Source organism: Phoca vitulina, unplaced genomic scaffold (assembly GCF_004348235.1).
Source record: "Phoca vitulina isolate PV1807 unplaced genomic scaffold, GSC_HSeal_1.0 scaffold26, whole genome shotgun sequence".
In the NCBI taxonomy this organism is placed as follows: domain Eukaryota; kingdom Metazoa; phylum Chordata; class Mammalia; order Carnivora; family Phocidae; genus Phoca; species Phoca vitulina.
In genome coordinates, this window is record NW_022589729.1 from 6,268,645 (window position 1) to 6,288,581 (window position 19,937).

The 19,937-nt window shown below is 36.9% G+C and overlaps 1 protein-coding gene across 2 annotated transcripts in view; it reads left to right on the forward strand.

Moving 5' to 3' along the window:
- EPRS1 (glutamyl-prolyl-tRNA synthetase 1) overlaps positions 1-19,937 on the forward strand; it is a 68,985-nt gene that overhangs the window by 48,669 nt on the left and 379 nt on the right. For both annotated transcript variants that reach the window (XM_032422145.1, XM_032422146.1), the window contains 13 exons: positions 620-847; positions 1,863-2,125; positions 4,199-4,250; positions 4,714-4,923; positions 5,297-5,369; positions 6,798-6,877; positions 7,109-7,210; positions 7,948-8,103; positions 8,575-8,772; positions 9,159-9,332; positions 12,859-13,019; positions 15,261-15,339; positions 19,799-19,863. In XM_032422145.1, coding sequence (XP_032278036.1) covers positions 620-847; positions 1,863-2,125; positions 4,199-4,250; positions 4,714-4,923; positions 5,297-5,369; positions 6,798-6,877; positions 7,109-7,210; positions 7,948-8,103; positions 8,575-8,772; positions 9,159-9,332; positions 12,859-13,019; positions 15,261-15,339; positions 19,799-19,863 — 1,841 coding nt within the window. The remainder of the gene's footprint in view (positions 1-619; positions 848-1,862; positions 2,126-4,198; positions 4,251-4,713; positions 4,924-5,296; positions 5,370-6,797; positions 6,878-7,108; positions 7,211-7,947; positions 8,104-8,574; positions 8,773-9,158; positions 9,333-12,858; positions 13,020-15,260; positions 15,340-19,798; positions 19,864-19,937) is intronic.

The following is a 19,937-nucleotide window of genomic DNA, read 5'->3' on the forward strand; positions in this document are numbered from 1 at the left end:
CAGAGGGAGAGGGGTAAGCAGGCTTTCTGCTGAGCAGGGAGCCCGATGTGGGGCTTGATCCCAGAACGCTGATCCGAAGGCAGACACTCAACCAACTGAGCCACCCAGGTGCCCCTATTGTAAATTTTTAAAAGAGTAATATAACTGTTCTTTAGTTGGGCCCAAACTGTAGTTTGTTTTGTGCTGTATTTAGTGTTTGTTTAGTAAGCTAATGAAAATAACGTTTGTATAGCAAAGCCACTGAGCTGATCTTTATTCTGATTTTGTAATTTCTGACTCCACCATTTATAAACCTAGGGCTTGGACACTGCCAGTTTGCTTGGATATTCTGTTATTTATTTGTCTGTTTATATATGTAAAATGGAAGTTATCGTACTATATGTGTATGTTTATGTTTGTTTTTATGATTTGCATATAGGATTATAATATTTTTATTTTTAAGTTTTGTTTTTTTAGCTTTGATCTGTTACTTTATAATTGAGCTCCTTTGTTGCTTGGGTTTCTCCATGATGATTATTTATAGGAATACTTTGGTGGTAATTAATGATTTTTAATAATCACTGAAATTTTCAGAAATTTCAGAAAGTTTTAAATAATTGTTTTTTGTCTTTTATTTCAGGCTAAAGTAAATGAAGCTGTAGAATGCTTACTCTCCCTGAAAGCTCAGTATAAAGAAAAAACTGGAAAAGAGTACATTCCTGGTCAGCCTCCATTATCTCAAAGTTCAGACTCAACCAACAGCTCTGAGGCTAGTGGTCCAGAAACACCAGAAGCCAAAGTACTTTTTGACGAAGTAGCTTCTCAAGGAGAAGTAGTTCGAAAACTTAAAGCTGAGAAAGCCTCTAAGGTTAGTGTGGTATTTTGTTTGTATTTTTGTTATTTACATTACAGGCTGTTTTCTTTGCCTGGAACACTTTCTGGTCCATCAAATCCAAGTTCTGCTCATGTATTTCAGTTCTCAACCTTTGTCTTGGGCATTAGACAAGCCTTCACTGATACTTCTCTCCCCGTCTATATTTGACTGGACATTTCTTATAAGACGCTGCCTTTCTCTGACACTGTACTTAAACACTCTGTATTTTAGCTGTTGTCAGCTTCTCTAGTCCATGAGATCCCGGAGAATAGGGCCCTAGACCCCAGCAGTGCCTGGCTTATTGTAGGCCGTTGGTGCATGCTCTTTGTTCTACTCATTCTCCTGGAGCTGAGTCAGTCTCAAATGGCAAGTGTTATTTTGAGCTCTGGTGTAGTCTGTGCTAATTATATTCTCTTCATAGGGGTAGGATTTTTTGGGTACAGATTTGTGAATGGAAAACAGTACGTCATTACAGGTTTTAAAGTTTAACCAGTAATATAGAAACTTGGTTGCTGTCATCTTTGTGATTATGAAGCTTTGAACATATGTAGTGTAATGGCTCCCAACTTAACTTGCGGTGGAATACATGTACATACTAGAGCTTCCTGGTGGAAGTCCTGTGACGGTGGAAGTGTTCTGTAGCAGTTCTGTCCCACCCCAGTCACTAGCCACCTGTCCCACTGAAGACTTAAAATGTGGCTCTTGTGACTGAGGAACTGAGTTTTTCATTTTATTTACTTGAATTTAAATAGCCACGTGGCCGGTGACTCCCATTCAGACAGTGCAGTTGTAGTACTGTTTTTCAGTCCCTCTTTTGTACAAGTCTGTCCCTGTTTGTCATAGTTTCTGTTTTCAGTTGTTAGTATATTTGATGTTCTCCACCCTTAACGCATTCTCCTCTGCCTTCATTTATGTTTTCAAATCTGCTTAGGAAGCTTTGGTCATTAGTGCTTAGACGGTGATTGGAATTAAATATTATCTTCTCTTTTCCTCTTTTGTTAAACTAAAGGATCAGGTAGATACAGCTGTACAAGAACTCCTTCAGCTGAGAGCACAGTACAGATCTCTGACTGGAGTAGAGTATAAGCCTGTCTCTGCCACTGGGGCTGAGGACAAAGATAAGAAAAAGAAAGAAAAAGAAAACAAATCTGAGAAGCAGAATAAGCCTCAGAAGCAAAGTGATGGCCAAAAGAAAGACTCCTTTAAAAGCCAAGGAAGTGGACTGTCATCCAGTGGAGCGGGAGAAGGGCAAGGGCCTAAGAAACAGACCAGGTAATAGAACATGGAAGCTGCATTCCAAGTGAAGCAGTTGTGAAGGAATTCAACTCTGAAATTATTTTTTTTAAAAACAGATTTTGGTTAGTTTGACTATCATGTGAAGTTGGAGAAAGCTAGAGGTATGGTGCCAGGGGATAGCTTTTGTTAATTTTCTATTCGTTTGCTTGGTTCAGGACTCTCAGAATATAAAAAGTTCGCTGAAGTCTCACTCCCATGCTTGTATCCCATCTTCCCAGTTTCTCCTACCACCATCATGAATTGGTAACCACAGCAAGTTTCTTCTGTAACCACTGAGAGATCTTCATTTGGCTACACAAGTGAAAACAAATACATATAATGTTCCCATTTTCCTCCCTTTTAACACAGTTGGTAGCCTGACAATACTCACTGTCTTACACCTTAACCAAATTTTTCAGATGAAAATCTTTAATGGTGACTAAATGACAGCTTTGTTCTAGGATTTCAGGTTTGGTTAGAATAAATCTAAAACAAAGCTGTTTAAAAGACAAAACAGTGGAATAGATGATGTTTTAGTATTTTCCAGTTCGTATGAATAATGTGATGCCCTGTCCATAATCCCCATGGCAAAATTAGAGTGAACTTTGTGCTAGCTTCCTTCAGTGGCTTAATAAAAAGAAAAACCTGTCATTAGCAACTACTATTGTGAGATCTTTTTTTTTTTTTTTTGTGAGAACTTTTGGTTTTAGATTTTTTTTTTTTAAGATTTTATTTATTAATTTGACAGAGAGAGACACAGTGAGAGAGGGAACACAAGCAGGGGGGGTGGGAGAGGGAGAAGCAGGCTCCCAGCTGAGCAGGGAGCCTGATGTGGGCTCGATCCCAGGACCCTGGGATCATGACCTGAGCTGAAGGCAGACGCTTAACCGACTGAGCCACCCAGGTGCCCCAGGTTTTAGATTTGTTTAGCTGATTTTAAAATTCTGCCTCTTAACTCTCACATCATACATGCAATGTCTCCTTAAACAAGAGAATATAACAGTTGTTTTTCTTGCGTATTGACTGAGTGATCAGATTTATAGATCACAGAATAATAGAAGAGAGAACAGAACTTCTCACCTTTTACCTTTGTTTGTGAAAAGGCCAGGTTTCACGTAGGCATCTTGTTGAGCCATGTCAAAGTGAAACAGTGGAGAAGTCAGCTATAAATACATTAATATTTTAAGCCAATAAATCCTTGTTTGTAAACTCTAAAACAGGACTAATGGGTGATTTTTTTCTATGTGCATCGTAAGACCACAGTTCTTGAATAACTATTGGTTTCAAGAAAAGGATCATTGTCTGGAATAGTTTTTTGTTGCAGATCTAACTTATTTTGCACTTGTCTCTGCAGCTTTTACTTAGTGCAATTAAAAGAAAAATTTTAGACTATGTAAGGATTATATCTACCTATGTATGCACACATATACACACAGCCATTGTTTTCATTACTTTTTTTTTTTTTTTAAGATTTTATTTATTTATTTGAGAGAGAGAATGAGAGACAGAGAGCACAAGAGGGAAGAGGGTCAGAGGGAGAAGCAGACCCCCCGCTGAGCAGGGAGCCCGATGTGGGACTCGATCCCGGGACTCCAGGATCATGACCTGAGCCGAAGGCAGTCGCTTAACCAACTGAGCCACCCAGGCGCCCCTGTTTTCATTACTTTTTTATGTGTTACTCTCAGTGGGACAGCATTCTTGCTAATTATAATGTTTTCTGGATTGAGTTTGGCAAAAGATTCTTCTTTTTAGCGAGAGAATTCTATGTGAATAAATTCTATCTTTATTACAAATACATTACGTTATAAAAAACTTTGTAAAAAAGATGTCTGCATTAAAATCATAGCTTTTGCTAGCTTGACTTTCCTAGTTCTTTGTGGGCAGTATCTTACCACCTTTTAAGAGGTTAAAAACATTATCTTGGGAATGTATATTCAAGAGCGATAAATACGGAAATAACTCATATTGAAGAAACACCTATTCTGTTTCGAACTTCAGAAGTTTGTTTCCATTAAGCCTAAAAGCAGTTGATGAATGAAAGGATTCATATTTTATTTTTCCTATCTGCAGGTTGGGTCTTGAGGCAAAAAAAGAAGAAAACCTTGCAGATTGGTATTCTCAAGTGAGTATGCATTCGGTTTGTTTTCATGTTTTAAATTTCTCAAATACTACTTTGTATTTAGATTCTAAAAGTCCAGACACACGGTAATGTATGATGTTGTCAATAATATGTAATATAGCCATTTAACCTGTCACAGTTTTCAAAGCATGTTCACATAAAGCAATGAATTGAGAAGTAGCCCTATGAGATAGTCATTACTCAATTTTTTTTTTTTTTAATGGTGCAGTAAAGAGATAATCCAAAGTCACAGAGATAGTAAACAGCAGAAGTAAGATTGGCATTCAAGTCTTAAGAGTTTAGGCTTGGTGTTTCTCACTATAGAAAAGCCCATTTTACATGCACATTAAGGGGATGTACCAACAGTGGAAGCCTCCAGATTTGAAGCTTGGTTATCATTCACTTGGCACTTATATTATAATTTTGGTTTAATTTAGGCTTCAAAGACTATTTTTCTTTTAAAAAGGTCATCACAAAGTCAGAACTGATTGAATACTATGATGTAAGTGGCTGCTATATTCTTCGTCCCTGGGCGTATTCCATTTGGGAATCCATCAAGGACTTTTTTGATGCTGAGATCAAGAAACTTGGTGTTGAAAACTGCTATTTCCCCATGTTTGTGTCTCAAGGTGCATTAGAGAAAGAGAAGACTCATATTGCTGACTTTGCTCCTGAGGTAAGTTAGCTTGCTTTATTTATTTTTGCAGTTATCTCTCATAAACTTAAAAGTATATTTTCAGTTCACACTTGAACAGTAATTTAAATGGCAAGACCAATTTAGAGAAATATAAAGCCATTACAAAAGATACGTATGTATTTCTACCTTCAGGGGCAAGTTATGATTCTGTTTGTTACATTAACTAACTGGCTCTTTTTGTAAATATTTTTAAGGACAGTAAGTATCTACTTTTCTTACCAGGAATAGCAGCAATTATTTTAACTTGCCTTAATTTCTGTAGCAAAAATTGAAATAGAGATTTGCCTGTATTGGTGCTATTTCTCTGAAATGCTGTTTAAAAAATGTATGGAAAATTATTTTATCTTACTAGGTTGCTTGGGTTACAAGATCTGGCAAAACAGAGTTGGCAGAACCAATTGCCGTTCGTCCCACTAGTGAAACAGGTGAGGATGGGCCTTGGGGTGTAGGAGAGCGTTCATGGGAACACTAGAGATGGCTTCTAGAGTCACCTCAGTGTTGATTTTGTGATATTTATGATCCTCCTTGACAGTACACAGTTTAATGAATGTTGATAAAAATGAATATATACTGAAGTTGCATAGAATTTTATTCTCAGTGCGGTAAACATTGCAGAGCTCTTTATCATTAGAATAAAGTATGTTGTTGTTTTTTTGAAAAAACACTTTATAAGTTTGCCAGCACTGATGTTTTATGCCATATTTTCTTAAAAATTTTGTTAGTCATTTTAATATGACATTTATATTTGTATAGGGTTTTTATAGGTTACTAAGTGATTTCATTTATATATTGTATTCTTACAATAGTGAGTGAGAAAGGTGGAGGGAGCAGTTGTAATCTCCATTTTGCAGGTAATAAAAAAGGTCTCTGAAAGGTTTTTGGGCTTGTCAGTGTTTTCCAAAGTGATTATCCATCTTTAGAATGAAGGATTATTTGCCCTTTACTTCATACTTCTGGTGATACTCTTGTATAATATTATAAGGATGCATTATTGAAATTATGACACCAGCTGTTTTCTGGTTGGCAGAGTTTTTAGTAATTCTAGATAGTCATGAGTAGGCTGTGATAAGACAGACACTTTCACTTAAATTAACAGTTCGTGGCAAGAGCTTTCATACTCTGCATAGATGCATTGGATAGATCTAATCTGAATTCTAGTTCTAATAGATAACTGTGCTGGATTCAGCAAGTTGTTTAACTTCTCTATGCTCAGATTCCACATCTTTGATAATAAGATTATGATAATTGACTTTGTGGATTGAACTTGGGAAGTGACCAGCATCATGAGCGCAAAGAACTTCACAGAGAGCATGCGTGGTAGATGCTGTAAGAGCTTCACTTAGTGTTTTTGAAAATAAAACAGCTGAAAAGCAGTCAAATTAAATGTGAAGTGTAAATTTCAATGTGAAAAATACAAAATAAGGTCAGGTTTAGGTAAATTTATTTCCTTGACTAACCCGCTTTATGAAATAATGTAGGGGGCGCCTGGGTGGCCCAGTCGTTAAGCGTCTGCCTTGGGCTCAGGTCATGATCCCAGGCTCCTGGGATCGAGCCCTGCATCAGGCTCCTTGCTCGGCAGGAAGCCTGCTTCTCTCTCTCCCACTCTGCCTGCTTGTGTTCCTGCTCTTGGTTCTCTCTCTCTGTCAAATAAATAAATAAAATCTTGAAAAAAAAAAAAAGAGAAATAATGTAGTAATACCATTCACTTACCGTTACAAACATTGGAAAGGCATTTACACAAACACAGCATTTTAATTTGTATTCACTGTGTTACTGGTGTAACTCTTACTAGCCTTCAAAGAGAAATAAAACCTTCAGTGACTAACCACCTGTATTTTCCTGTATCTTTTCAGTAATGTATCCTGCATATGCAAAATGGGTGCAGTCACACAGAGATCTGCCCATCCGACTCAATCAGTGGTGTAATGTGGTGGTAGGTACATACTCTTTCTTATGTTCTTTCATTATTCTTTATACTCAGTTTTTTTTTTTAAAGCACATTTTTTTTCCTTATTTTTATATTCAAAGGATTGGGAGAATGGCATGCATTTTTTATCACAGTTATGGATTACAATTATGATTTCTGGTTACTTGCCACATTAAGTTGTTAATAAAAATGGAAAAGCTCTCCATAATGATCAAATTGTGTTCTTGCCTCTTCCAGCGTTGGGAATTCAAACATCCTCAGCCTTTCCTACGCACTCGTGAATTCCTTTGGCAGGAAGGGCACAGTGCATTTGCTACCTTTGAAGAAGCAGCAGAAGAGGTATAAAAAGTCGTCTTCCATATTAATTATGTTCCATTTCTTTCTCCAGGCTGTGCTTTTCCCCCCACCAACTATAAGTAATGCAGTGTTATCTACTTAGATAATAATCATTTAATAAATAACTCTGAGTTGAAATTTAATCTGATCTCAAAATAACTTTAAAAGATAATTTCCTGATATAATTATTTTGTTACTCAAAATTTATGCACCACCTGTTAAAAGAAAAATAAAAAAGTTAATACAGATATACACAGACTTAAGAAACTGCTTTAATGAAATTTTATTAGAAAATGTGCTGTTTTAAATTTTCAGATGAAAATATTTTTGCACTTCCATGTATGGAGGAAATTATGTATGGAAATTATAATCCCAGGGTGAAATTAATTATTCTTCAGATTTTCACCCTGGTTACTAGATATATATATATATACACACACACACACACACACACACACACACACACACACACACATATATATTTATATTTTTCAAAAACATTTTTTTCTTATATTCTAAATTTATGAACATTTTAAAAAGTTACTCAACTTCTTTTCCACTACTTTGTTGAATGTCTTCCTTAATAAATACACACTGGCTGCTTTAACCTTTCCGTAAGAAAAGGTTTTCATTGATGTACTTTTGCCACCACAGTTAGTTTTAAATAGTATAGTTTTATAGGTCTATAAGAAATAAATACACCATAAATTTGAACTTTCATATTTAAAATGTTGTTACAGGTCTTGCAGATACTTGACTTATATGCTCAGGTATACGAAGAACTCCTGGCAATTCCTGTTGTAAAAGGCAGAAAGACTGAAAAGGAGAAATTTGCAGGAGGAGATTATACAACTACCTTAGAAGTGTTTATATCCGCTAGTGGAAGAGCCATCCAGGTACCAGCAAAGTGCTGCATAGGGTTCATAGGTGACTGTAAGCACAGCCTGTGGGCACATCCAGTAGACTTCTGTCACCAGAGAAGTAGACTCGTTCCAAAAAAAATAAGTATATTTCATGTGCCTTCTAGACCATGTTATAATTTCACGCTTATCTATCCCATTTTTCCAAATTTCTAAGGTCAGTTAAGTGAAGGCTTGTATCCTGAATTACCAAAGCATGGATTGTTTTTTAACCTTTGTAGTTGAAGTTATTCCTATGAAAGCGACTGCGCACAGCAGTGCATTTCTGTACTATTTTTTTTGACTAACCCTAGTCTTTTTGTGGTATCATTTATGCTTTAAAAACTTAATATAAAAAGAAAATCAAGGAACATGTTTGGTGTCATTTTAAGGTGTATGATCTTACAGAAATCATTTTCAAAGACATAATTAGTTATTAAAATTAACGCTTCTATTTCTCTGTTTTAGGGAGCAACATCACATCATTTAGGGCAGAATTTTTCCAAAATGTTTGAAATTATTTTTGAAGATCCCAAGACGCCAGGAGAGAAGCAATTTGCCTATCAAAACTCCTGGGGTCTGACAACTCGAACTATTGGTGTTATGACCATGGTTCATGGAGACAACATGGGCTTAGTATTACCACCCCGTGTAGCTTCTGTTCAGGTAAGGAAACTATTTCTGTTCATGAGTCTTTCTATAAAATACAGTCTGGACCTTAGTATTGTGTAACTGTGTGTATCATTTCTGTTTTTTGGTCTTTTAATTTTTAGCTGCTTTTATACAAAACTTTTTTAGAAATCATTTTTTGAAATGATTCATAATAAGTTTAATGAGATATAGTAGGTCAAATGAAAATGCATTTAGCCTAGACAAGTAATGTGCAGCTGGTTGGTAGACATTCCATAGAGATTAGAAATCACACAAGTTGATCTGTGTTAAAATTTATAGTCCCCAGTAGGTTTTGATTCCTGGGTATCATGCAGCAACATGACCACATTACTTTGTATGCTGTTTCCTTGTATAAATTTGTGCTATTGTGCTGGTTCTAGGTGATGGTTATTCCTTGTGGCATTACCAATGCGCTTTCTGAAGAAGACAGAGAGGCTCTGATTGCAAAATGCAATGATTATCGAAGGCGGTTACTCAGTGTTAATATTCGAGTTAGAGTTGATTTGAGAGAGAACTATTCTCCAGGTTGGAAATTCAATCACTGGGAGCTCAAGGTAAATTCTTCAGTTGCATCTTTTACTTCCATACTCCCAATTTGGATTTAGATTTTCTTAACATATGCTTCTATAAAATGTAAGGCTTTCTGATTACTTTTCTCTATTTGGATAGTTGTGAATTTTTTTCTTCTTCACTTGAATTGCACTTAATTTTCACACAGTCCGGATCTTTGTAATAGTGATAAAGTTTATATATTTGCTAAATTTAAAATCTTTTTTGTGGAAGCTTATTTTTATTATGTTAGAATTAAAATGATCTTGAAGACCTTGTATATGATTAATAAACCTCATAGGGTTGTTATACCAAAATGTTTATACCAGGAATTCACATAATAAGTAAGCTACTTAAACAGTAAGACTATCAGAATACTGGTGCATGGTTACCACCTACCTGTCATGGTTAACAGCTGATCAGGAAAACATCAGAAAGTAATACCATATTTGATTTTCCACACCGCATTGTTTCACACCCATTTGTTGATTTTTATTTTGTATATTAAAGGCTAAATTCTGATTTAATATTTTTGTTTTTTAAAATATTTTATTTATTTATTTGACCGAGAGACACAGCGAGAGAGGGAACACAAGCAGGGGGAGGGGGAGAGGGAGAAGCAGGCCTCCCGCCGAGCAGGGAGCCCGATGTGGGGCTCGATCCCAGGACCCCGGGATCATGACCTGAGCCAAAGGCAGACGCTTCACGACTAAGCCACCCAGGCGCCCCCTGATTTAATGTTTTTAATATAAATTTCATTTATTGCACATTGTCATTAGTAGATGATCTTTATTTTTAATTCCATTTTTCAAACTTCTGGAATTTATTTTTTTTTTATATGCTTTACCAAGGGAATCTTACTAGATTAGCAGAATTTCTAAACTCACATTACAGGAAATAGATGAGAAGATGTAGTGATATTGCAGCTCCAAGCTGATTCCAAATATGGAAGCTCAACAGAATTGGGATTATTCAGTATGAACACATAACAGGGTTCCCAAAGTTGCTGGTATTTATACCTCTGTTTCTTTTAATTGGCCCCTAAGGTAAATCTTTCATGATTTTGTTTCCCTTCTGTATAATACACTTTTTCCTTTACTTACTCTCCTACCTTTAATGAAGACTTTAAAGATGTGTTTCCTCACATAATTTCCCTTTAATTGCAGTGTTTTTTGCTTACTTAGAAATAGCAGTTGTGTGATTCCAGCAGCAGCTTGTCTGAGCCCATGTGCCCTTGCCTGAGGTTCCAGATGTTAAAGGAGAAACATATTCTTTGCTACTGGCTGGAGTGAAAGGAGAGAAAAAGGCATCCATATTCACTTCTCCTTCTGTCATCTCCTCTTCCATCTCACTTCTCCCTCTAGGACTGACTTGACTTTGTCCCTGTCACTCTTCTTTTTAGTAGCCTGACGAGCCTATACTGTGAAGGAGACACTGAGTGTGAGTAGGGCTCTGCTACAACTTCTTGTCCACAGTTGTCAGGAAAGAAAACAGAACACCTAAATTCTAAACTTGATGCCCAAGATTAAAGAACAGTGAGAGGGGCACTAGTGGAAAGTACTCATGGCACTTCTTAATGCCATTTTATCTCCATTTAGTCCAAGAATTCCTGAGAAAAAGTATTTTAGAAGATCTAGATTCGTATTCATTTGGTAGTTTAACTTTGTACAACGAGGCAGCTCGGGGGTGGGGTGGGATGTGTATGTATTGGGAGACTCGGTTTCGTAACTGGGGTATATGGTGTAGTTATCAGACCAGAACCCAGGGACTCCACAACTTCTTTATACCTCTTCCTGAATTGTGAAAGTAGAAAGGGGAAAATAATATGAGTGAATTAACTACTTTTCTTTTTACTGTGTTGGATGACTAAAGAGAATTGCTACTGAAAAGAAAAATAAGCAAACAAAAAATCCTTTATGAGTAAATTCATAACTTTTTACTTAGAAAAAAATGAGCAACAGAATATATGCCCCCTCTGTGATCTGGCCTCAGATGATCTTTCCGGCCATTGCCACCCACTCCCCTGTGTGAGTGCCCTCCTTATCCCACATGGGCTCTGTCACTCTGTGCCAGGTTATTCTCACACCAAGATGCCCTCTCGCCCGACTCAGGCTTTGATGCCCTGCTCTGAGCTGCCATAGCTCTCCTCGCCCAGTACAGGACCCAGTCCTGTTGCTGTTAGTTGTCATGTCATTTTAGTTTTCCTTTACTCAGGAGTAGTTTCTTAGCCTTTCTTTGTTGTTCATGACACGGGCATTTTTGTAGGTATAGGTCAGTTATTTTATAGAATGTTCTTCAGTTTTGATGAAATTACTCATTAATTTTTGCCTTCTCTAGTAACTTTCCTTCTCTCTCTTCCAGCTGTGAGGATAGTCTCCCACTTCTGATTTTCTGTACTGATTATTTGTATTTACCTGGCAAAACGTGAAGCTCCTTGAGGACAGGATCTGTTTCTTCTTAGTCCTTTTGTAAATCTCATTGCATTAACACTATTACACATGCATACATTAGGTGAATAAAGGAAAACAAAATAATGATGTAATATTTAGTGTACAGTAATTTGTTCTCTGGTATTCATTATTTTAGAAGATAAGTCTTCTCTAAAGATAAATCTTTTTTTAGAATAACAGTTAAAAATTTTCCTTTGATTTTTATTTGGGGGACTGCCATCAGCTAAACTGTATATTGTAGAGGCTCCTAACTTAAATTTGAAAACCCCAAATTAGTTTTAGAGGATCATTTGCTCAAAAAAACAAAAGTTTAAAAAAATCTACTGTTTGTTAGGTAAGGTTCTAGATCCTAAAAATAAGGTCTCTCTGGGCCTTAATTCCCCTCCTGGAGCATCCATAAGGGTTGAACATTCACAGGCTTAAATTTGGTTATAGTCCTTAAGCTCCTTTGTAAAATCCAAACAGAATAGGGGAGTGGTTCCCAGAGTGCAGTCCCAGCATCACTTGAGAACTTGTTAGAAATATGAATCTTTAGGCCCCATTCCTGGACCTACTGTAATAAGAGATTCAGGGGGTAGAGCCCAACAATCTGTGCTTTAACAAGCCCTTCACTCTGCACGCTAGAGTATCCAGAGCTAAGACTTAACCACACTGTTGTGCCGAGAATGAGTCACAGATGTGCCAAGGTGTACTGATGAGTGACTTGGGGCGGCCTTAATTTCAAGAAGCCCTCTCTGTTTACCACCTCGTGTGCCCCCCTACAAATGCAACTTTCTGTGCATGTCTTATGGGAGGAGAGGTAGGAATATTGATCTAGATAGCACTGCCTTCATGTTTCTCCATTAAACACAACTCTTAGCTCAAAACTGCTTGGGCAGTACATTTTTTTCTTAGGTTTATACGTTCTTATTGGAATAGATTTCTATAGTATCTCAGGAATATTGCCTGCTGTTTTTATTGTTTGCTTATGCCTTTGATTTTTTGGGTTTTTATGATTTGTAGTGGATAAAGCCATGAAATATTCTGTATCTTCAAGTGGAGACAGGCATGCATCATTTTAACTGCCTTCTTTGTTTTCTAGGGAGTTCCCATCAGACTTGAAGTTGGGCCACGTGATATGAAGAGCTGCCAGTTTGTAGCTGTCAGACGAGATACTGGAGAAAAGCTGACAGTTGCTGATAATGAGGCTGAGACTAAACTTCATGCTCTTTTGGAAGACATCCATGTGAACCTTTTTACAAGGTTAGTTCCTTAGGATTGCTTTTGCCTCTGATCTTGAAACCCTATTCAGTTTTGAGAGCTGTACTGAGGAGTTTTTTGAGTACCCCAGCTGGAAGTCATCTTTCCCTCTGCGCTCCCATAGTTCTTAATTTGTCTCTCTCTTTTTGTGTTTTTGACCTGTATCATGATGATTTTTCCAAGGGTTTTTCTGCCTCCTACTAGGTTTGCTGTGCTGGCCTGTCTGTCCCATGGACTAATTCAGTTTGACTTTAAATCCAGGCTTTTATAACATGTAAATTTGAGGGATTAAGGCATTGATTCTCACCTGCTGGATACATGTTAGTAGCACCTAGGAAGCTTTAAAAAAAATAGCAGTGCCTAGACCCCCTCCCCAGAGATGTTAATTTAGCTGGTCTAGAGTGAATGTGGCAGCTGTAGTATTAAAAGCTCCCCATGTGATTATGACGTGTAGCCAAGGCAAAGAACCTTTTGACTGGGATTGGAGGTCTGGGGTGAAAGGAAGCTTCAGGGCTGCACTGGCCTGTGGAGAGGGTTCTTCTAGAATCAGAGATCTCAGAGCAGAGGCACTAGAAGATCGGTGCATATATGTGGCACTTTATTTTCTTTCCTACCCACCTGAGACAGAGGAAGGCCCACTGCCACTTGGGATAGGGGCTTAGTTTGGGGGAAGGTAGTGCCTGCATCTTACTTATTCATGTCTTCTAATACCTTGTGCCTAACTCATATTAGGCCTCAATAAATCATGCATTTAAGGAATGAACTAATTTTAGCCTTGGCATTGGTGCTTACGTGTTTTTGGGCAAGTGATTTCACTTCTTTTGGCTTGCTTGCCCTAAAATGAGAATGATAATGAGTCACTTGACTTTAAGGATTTACTTAGCCTACTAATGAATAGTGCATTTGAAGTCCATCTGAACTGAGAACAGGTCATATTGTCAAGAGGTAAAAGATTAGAAAGCTGCCTGTCCTTACTGCTTCCATTTCGTGCTTTTAGTACACTGGTTCTTTTCTAGGGGTTTCTCTTCAGAGTCACCTGGGAGGTTTGGGAACAGAAACATACCTGAGCCTCACACCTGGAGTTTCTGATCATTGGTCTTAAGATCGGTTCTGGTTATCTGTAGCGTAAAAATGTTCTGTGTGTGATTCAGATGCATACTCCTGATTGGAAAGCCACTGCTTTCATGGCTAAAAACCAGTTTTATCTTTGACATTTTTATTCAGCAAATTTGTTAATGTAGGTTTCATAAAGGTGCATTTTTGCCCCACCCTACGGCTTAAGCCTTATATATTTTTTCTGGATCTCATTGGCTATAACTTATTCAAATGGGTCTGTCCTACTATGGAAAAGTCAGAAGGGGGCGCCTGGGTGGCTCAGTCGTTAAGCGTCTGCCTTCAGCTCAGGTCATGATCCCGGGGTCCTGGGATCAAGCCCCGCATTGGGCTCCCTGCTCCGTGGGAAGGCTGCTTCTCCCTCTTCCACTCCCCCTGCTTGTGTTCCCTCTCTCTCGTTGTCTCGGTCTCTGTCAAATAAATAAATAAAATCTTAAAAAAAAAGTCAGAAGGAGGGGATTTGGTGGAGAGCTAGCAGTTACTGGCATAGAATTCACATGGTCTTAGTCCTGAGATTCAGGAAATAAAAATATGCCTTCTCTTTTTTGGTCACCACCCACGAATCATCCTCATGTAATGTGTGACTGAATGTAAAAGAGAATAATACTTATTTCCATTTCTAAAACCTGAAGTTCTTACAAAGTAATTATATAGTATATGAAAATAGCTCGAATAATGTGTATTTATGGTTTTTCCTTTTTTAAAACATTTTCATGCCTTTGTGTTTGATTCTCACAATCCCGTACGATAGTTAGACTTACTTGAGTTTTTTTCCAATTTTGTAGAAAGGAAAACTAAGACCAAAGAGGTTTTAAAAATAACGCAGACTCTCATAGATGGTAAGTGGTATAGCCAGGGATAGAATGTTGGTCAGGAAAGATTTAATGGCAATAACAAAAGTAATTATTGCCTGTTGTGTGCTTGGCAAATTCTCCTTTCATCTAGTGTTAATAGTAATGCAGTGATGAGTTAACTGAGATTTACTGCTAGCAACAAAGTTGAGATTCAAATTGAGATGTTCTCACTTCCAGGTTATTCCTCTTTTGTTAAATTATGCTTATTTTTTTTTAAAAAAACTTGGTTGTATTGGTAAGAAAAAATATGTATTCTTTTGCAATTATATTTTGATAGGGCTTCTGAAGACCTTAAGACTCATATGGTTGTGGCTAATACAATGGAAGACTTTCAGAAGATGCTAGATTCTGGGAAGGTAAGAGACTTCTGAAAAGTTTTGAATATAAAAATATTTCAGCTATGGTATTTTAAGACTCACTGAATTCATGCATGATATTAATCCCTTTTTCAGGGCCAGTCACATGCTAGGATTATATATTACTCCACATTCTGTCCTCTCTTTTCCTTTGGCTTTCCTAAAGCATTACAGCATTATATCATTTTTGGATAACACTGTGAACTGATTATGTAAAAGCTTTTTCTCATGCTTGAAATGCTGGCTAAACAACATTCATTCTGTACGACCCCTAATGTTTTAATTACTGAAATTTTTCATTTTGTTGTTCAGCTTGAATTAGGTTCTTGAAGTAAGCATTGTTGTAATGTAATGTACATATTCCTAAAATAAGGTTAAAAGGTCCATGTCAGAAATTTCAGTTCTCTGACCGTGTGTGTGTGTGTGTGTGTGTTTTTCCCTGATCTTAATTGATTGAACTTTTCTGAATAATAAGGGGGAAAGTACTGCTCATGTTTAAGCCTGTTTTTCAGAATGAGTGGTACTTCAGGCTCCTTTAAAAGACCCAGGTATGGGCGCCTGGGTGGCTCAGTCGTTAAGCGTCTGCCTTCGGCTCAGGTCATGATCCCAGGGTCCTGGGATCGAGCCCTGCATTGAGCCCCACATCAGGCTCCCCGCTCAGCAGGAAGCCTGCTTCTCCCTCTCCCACTCCCCCTGCTTGTGTTCCCTCTCTCGCTGTCTCTCTCTGTCAAATAAATAAATAAAAATCTTAATAAATAAATAAAAGACCCAGGTCTTTCTAATTAGGTACTTTAGTGGTTCTTTAAGATTTTATCAGTTTTATGTGTTCTGAGTATGCAGATGTTCCTAGCTGAAACTTTTAATTTTCATAGTGAAGAGGTCCTGATTTGCAAAATTACTAATTACTGGAATGAATCACTTACGAACTTCAGTATTCTAGTATTCATGCTTGGTTATACAACCAATCCTGTCTTCTCAGGTTATAAATGAGGAAACCACGGGCCAGAGTCTAAATGAATTACCCTGACCTCTACAGAGGCAAACTTGGTCCTAGAATTTAGATCTCTCTCCTGACTCATTTTAATGCACTTTCCTCTGTATCTTTTTGTTTGCTTGTTTTAATTTTAAGATTTTATTTTTAAGTAATCTCTACACCCAGCATGGGGCTCAAACTCAACCCCAAGATCAAGAGTTGCATGCTCCACTGACTGAGCCTACAGGCACCCCTGTTTGTTTTTAATTCATGCTGAGAGTATAAGGCAAAATTTTAATTGGTTAGGGTCATAACCTCTTAATATGTCTCTTATTGCATGAGTTGGGACAGTGTTAATCTCTTTGGCTCTCAGTTTACTAATCTGTAAAATGAGTATAAGGTAGATAATCTTAAAATCCCCTTCAGATCCATAATTCTTCAGTATTTAGCTTTCTATTCTTGGTTTATTACCTTTGTGATCTTCCATCTTTCTGGTTTCCATAATTTGTCACTTGACTCAGACTACGTACTTCCAATAGAAGTCTAGAGAAATGGATAGCCATCTATCCGATGCGGTGGTTTTTTTTCTTTCACTGTAATTTATCTATGATTATTTTATTTTTGTTCTATTACTGAATTTTAAAATTTCATTTATTATAGAAGTATTATAGTAGTCACTGTTGCAGTACAGTCTGGTAAAGATATTTACATAAGAGTTAATAAATCAATAGAGTAACTATCAGTTAATCTGTTGCTTTCAAAGAAATGAATCTCAGCAGGTCCTAGAGTCGTATCTTTTATTCTGATATTAGGTCAGAGATTTCAACATCTGTTCTAAAGCACCAAGTAGTATATTAGCTGTATGTCCAAGGGGCACATGGGAGATTAGAGGAGACTTTGTTTTTTGTATTCGGGAGTCAGTTCCACCCCCATCTCACCCCATGTTGCGCAGCTTCGATGAGTTGACTGAGCATCAAGCAACCTTTGAGGCTGTTGTAAATAAAACTGTATTTACTAGGTGGGGAGAAGGAGAAAGGGATCTTTGGAACTTTAATGTAGGTGAAAGTTTGATTTTCTACTGTTCTTTGTTGGTAAAATGAAAAAAAAAACCATCTGATTCACAAAACTTGAGTAAATTTTTCCAAGGGGATGATCTTAATTAAATGAAAAATAAATGTTATTTATATATAATTTTTTTTTACCATTGACATATATTACTAACCTGTTGACACTATGATTATTGATATTTCTCATCATTAACATTTTCTGCTACAGATTTCAAGATACTATATATTGCAAAAAATTGTATCTTTTTGTAGCATAGATATAGAGATAATAAAAAATAAAAGTTAAAGATCTTTCTGTGGTTGAATAAACAGCCTAAAACTGTGTGTTATCCTTTCATAGTAATGAATTACATGCATAAATAGGAATTCCAGATCTTATCACCTACACTTTACTTTGAAGCTACAAAGAATTAAAACATGGGTTTTTACAAAATTGTCATTTATGAATCTAAATAACTTCAGTTGAATTTTTTCATGCTATATCATTATTTTAAGTTTCAAAAATTTATTATTTTAGGGACGCCTGGGTGGCTCAATCAGTTAAGCATCTATCTGCCTTTGGCTCAGGTCATGATCTCAGGATCCTGGGATCGAGCCCCACATCAGGCTCCCTGCTCAGCGGGCAATCTGCTTGTCCCTCTGCCCCTGCCCCTGCCCCTGCTCGTGCTCTGTCTCCCTCAAATAAAAATCTTTAAAAAAATTAAAAAATAATAAAAATTATTATTTTAGAAATACTTTCTCAAGGCTCAGTAATTTTTTTCTTAGGGAAAAAGAAAATAAGGCCATTTACTGTAAAATTTGTTAAAGTTATAAAAATATAGCTGTGTGTGGGTTAAAAATAAAAGTAAAAATTTCTAAGAAACCAAATTTAAATTTATTACCCGAAGACATTCTTTGTAATTAAGTCTTAATATTTTTATCATTTCACAGTGACCGTGGTTAAAGTTTTCCTCCCATTCTGTCTTTTATAATGAATTTTAAATAATACTTTTATGAATGTACATTCTTTCCATGCTTTCTGTTTGTATAAAGGCTAATGATTTACCAAGTTTCAATACAGGGGGGTAACTTCGGGTTATTTTGGCTCTTGTATCTTTAAGTTTATTTTTGCTTCAGTTTTCTTGCACATTTCTATTAAAATTTTTCAAGATACTTATTACTACCATCCCTTCCACCTTCTCTCATCCACTCACTCCCACCCTCCAGGATTTTCCTAGTAGTTTATCACTTCTTTATTGTCTTAAGGCAGATTATCAAAATAACAGTTGATCAGTGTTGGGAATTTGGCTAACACATTTTACTGAATGAACATAAGAGACAGATAACTAACACTTCCTCACCTTGGAAGAATGTTCACCTGATCAATTACTTGTTCTTTTTGTAATTTCCTGATGTCAATGTACTTGTACTTTACTTCCTAAAGAAGCCTTTTGAAGTATATTTAACCAAATTCTGAGTGCCTTAGGGTTTGCAGGAGCTCTCAGTTGGAGTATGGAATGTGTGGCTGGAAGTGGTTGATCAGAAATTGATGAGGAAGCTGGATAGCTTCTTAGCTGTTCTTAAACTAGCATTTCTAATGCGTGGGAGGGATTGTCCACACCTTTGATCTCCCCATTGCTAACCTTGATCTCCAGGAATTTTCGGTAGGACTGTTACATAATTGTTATTGCATAGAAACCTCATTTTGAAGTAGACATGATATGAAAGTTTAGGATTTACGACTGAAAGAAATATTAATTCTTGTCTAGTCCAACACACATTTTACAAAAGAAAACTCAGAGCTAGGGATTTTCAAAACAGGCAGTGAATTTCAAAATTAGGGTAAAATCCCAGCTATCTTGATTTTGCCCATTATTGTATATGGTCTATGAAAGAAAATTTGAGAAGTTGTTTTTCCTAATACAAAATGATTTTTTACTTTCAAATACCTTGTGGACTTTAAAACGATTCACTTATCTATAACAGTGTGGCATAAAGTGAGGTTGACCTGATTGTTAATGGTTATTGTTAACAACAGTGTAAAAATCAGCTTACTATTTGTCATCTCCTCTGTCCTTCTCATAACCGTTTACCTGGGCAGAGCAGGTGGTAGTCGGATCTGAAATGAGGGAGGTACGGCTGGAGTCTGGACTCAGGGCTACTCGTCCTTCCTTTCTCGACTGGCACTGTGTCGTAGCTAGTTTATTTGGACATTGACGTGTACTACAAAGATGTTTTATGTATGTGGGTTTCGGATCGAGGGGAAAAACATTTTCTCATCTCTGGCACTTCTGAACAGTGTTCCTTGCAGATTTGCAAAGGTACCAGGGCCTGAAAAAGGCTGGGAGACCTGTCCTTTTTGCTTGTCAGTTTAATAGGCCATTCAGGTGTTCCTTTGACAGAACAGGAGTTATAAATACTGTTTTTCCTTTTCTGTTAGATTGCTCAGATTCCATTCTGTGGGGAAATTGACTGCGAAGACTGGATCAAAAAGACCACTGCTAGGTAAATACGGTTAACAGAACTTGTGACAGTAACAAAGAATGGGAATATACAGCATAAGTAAATGGAATTCTTCC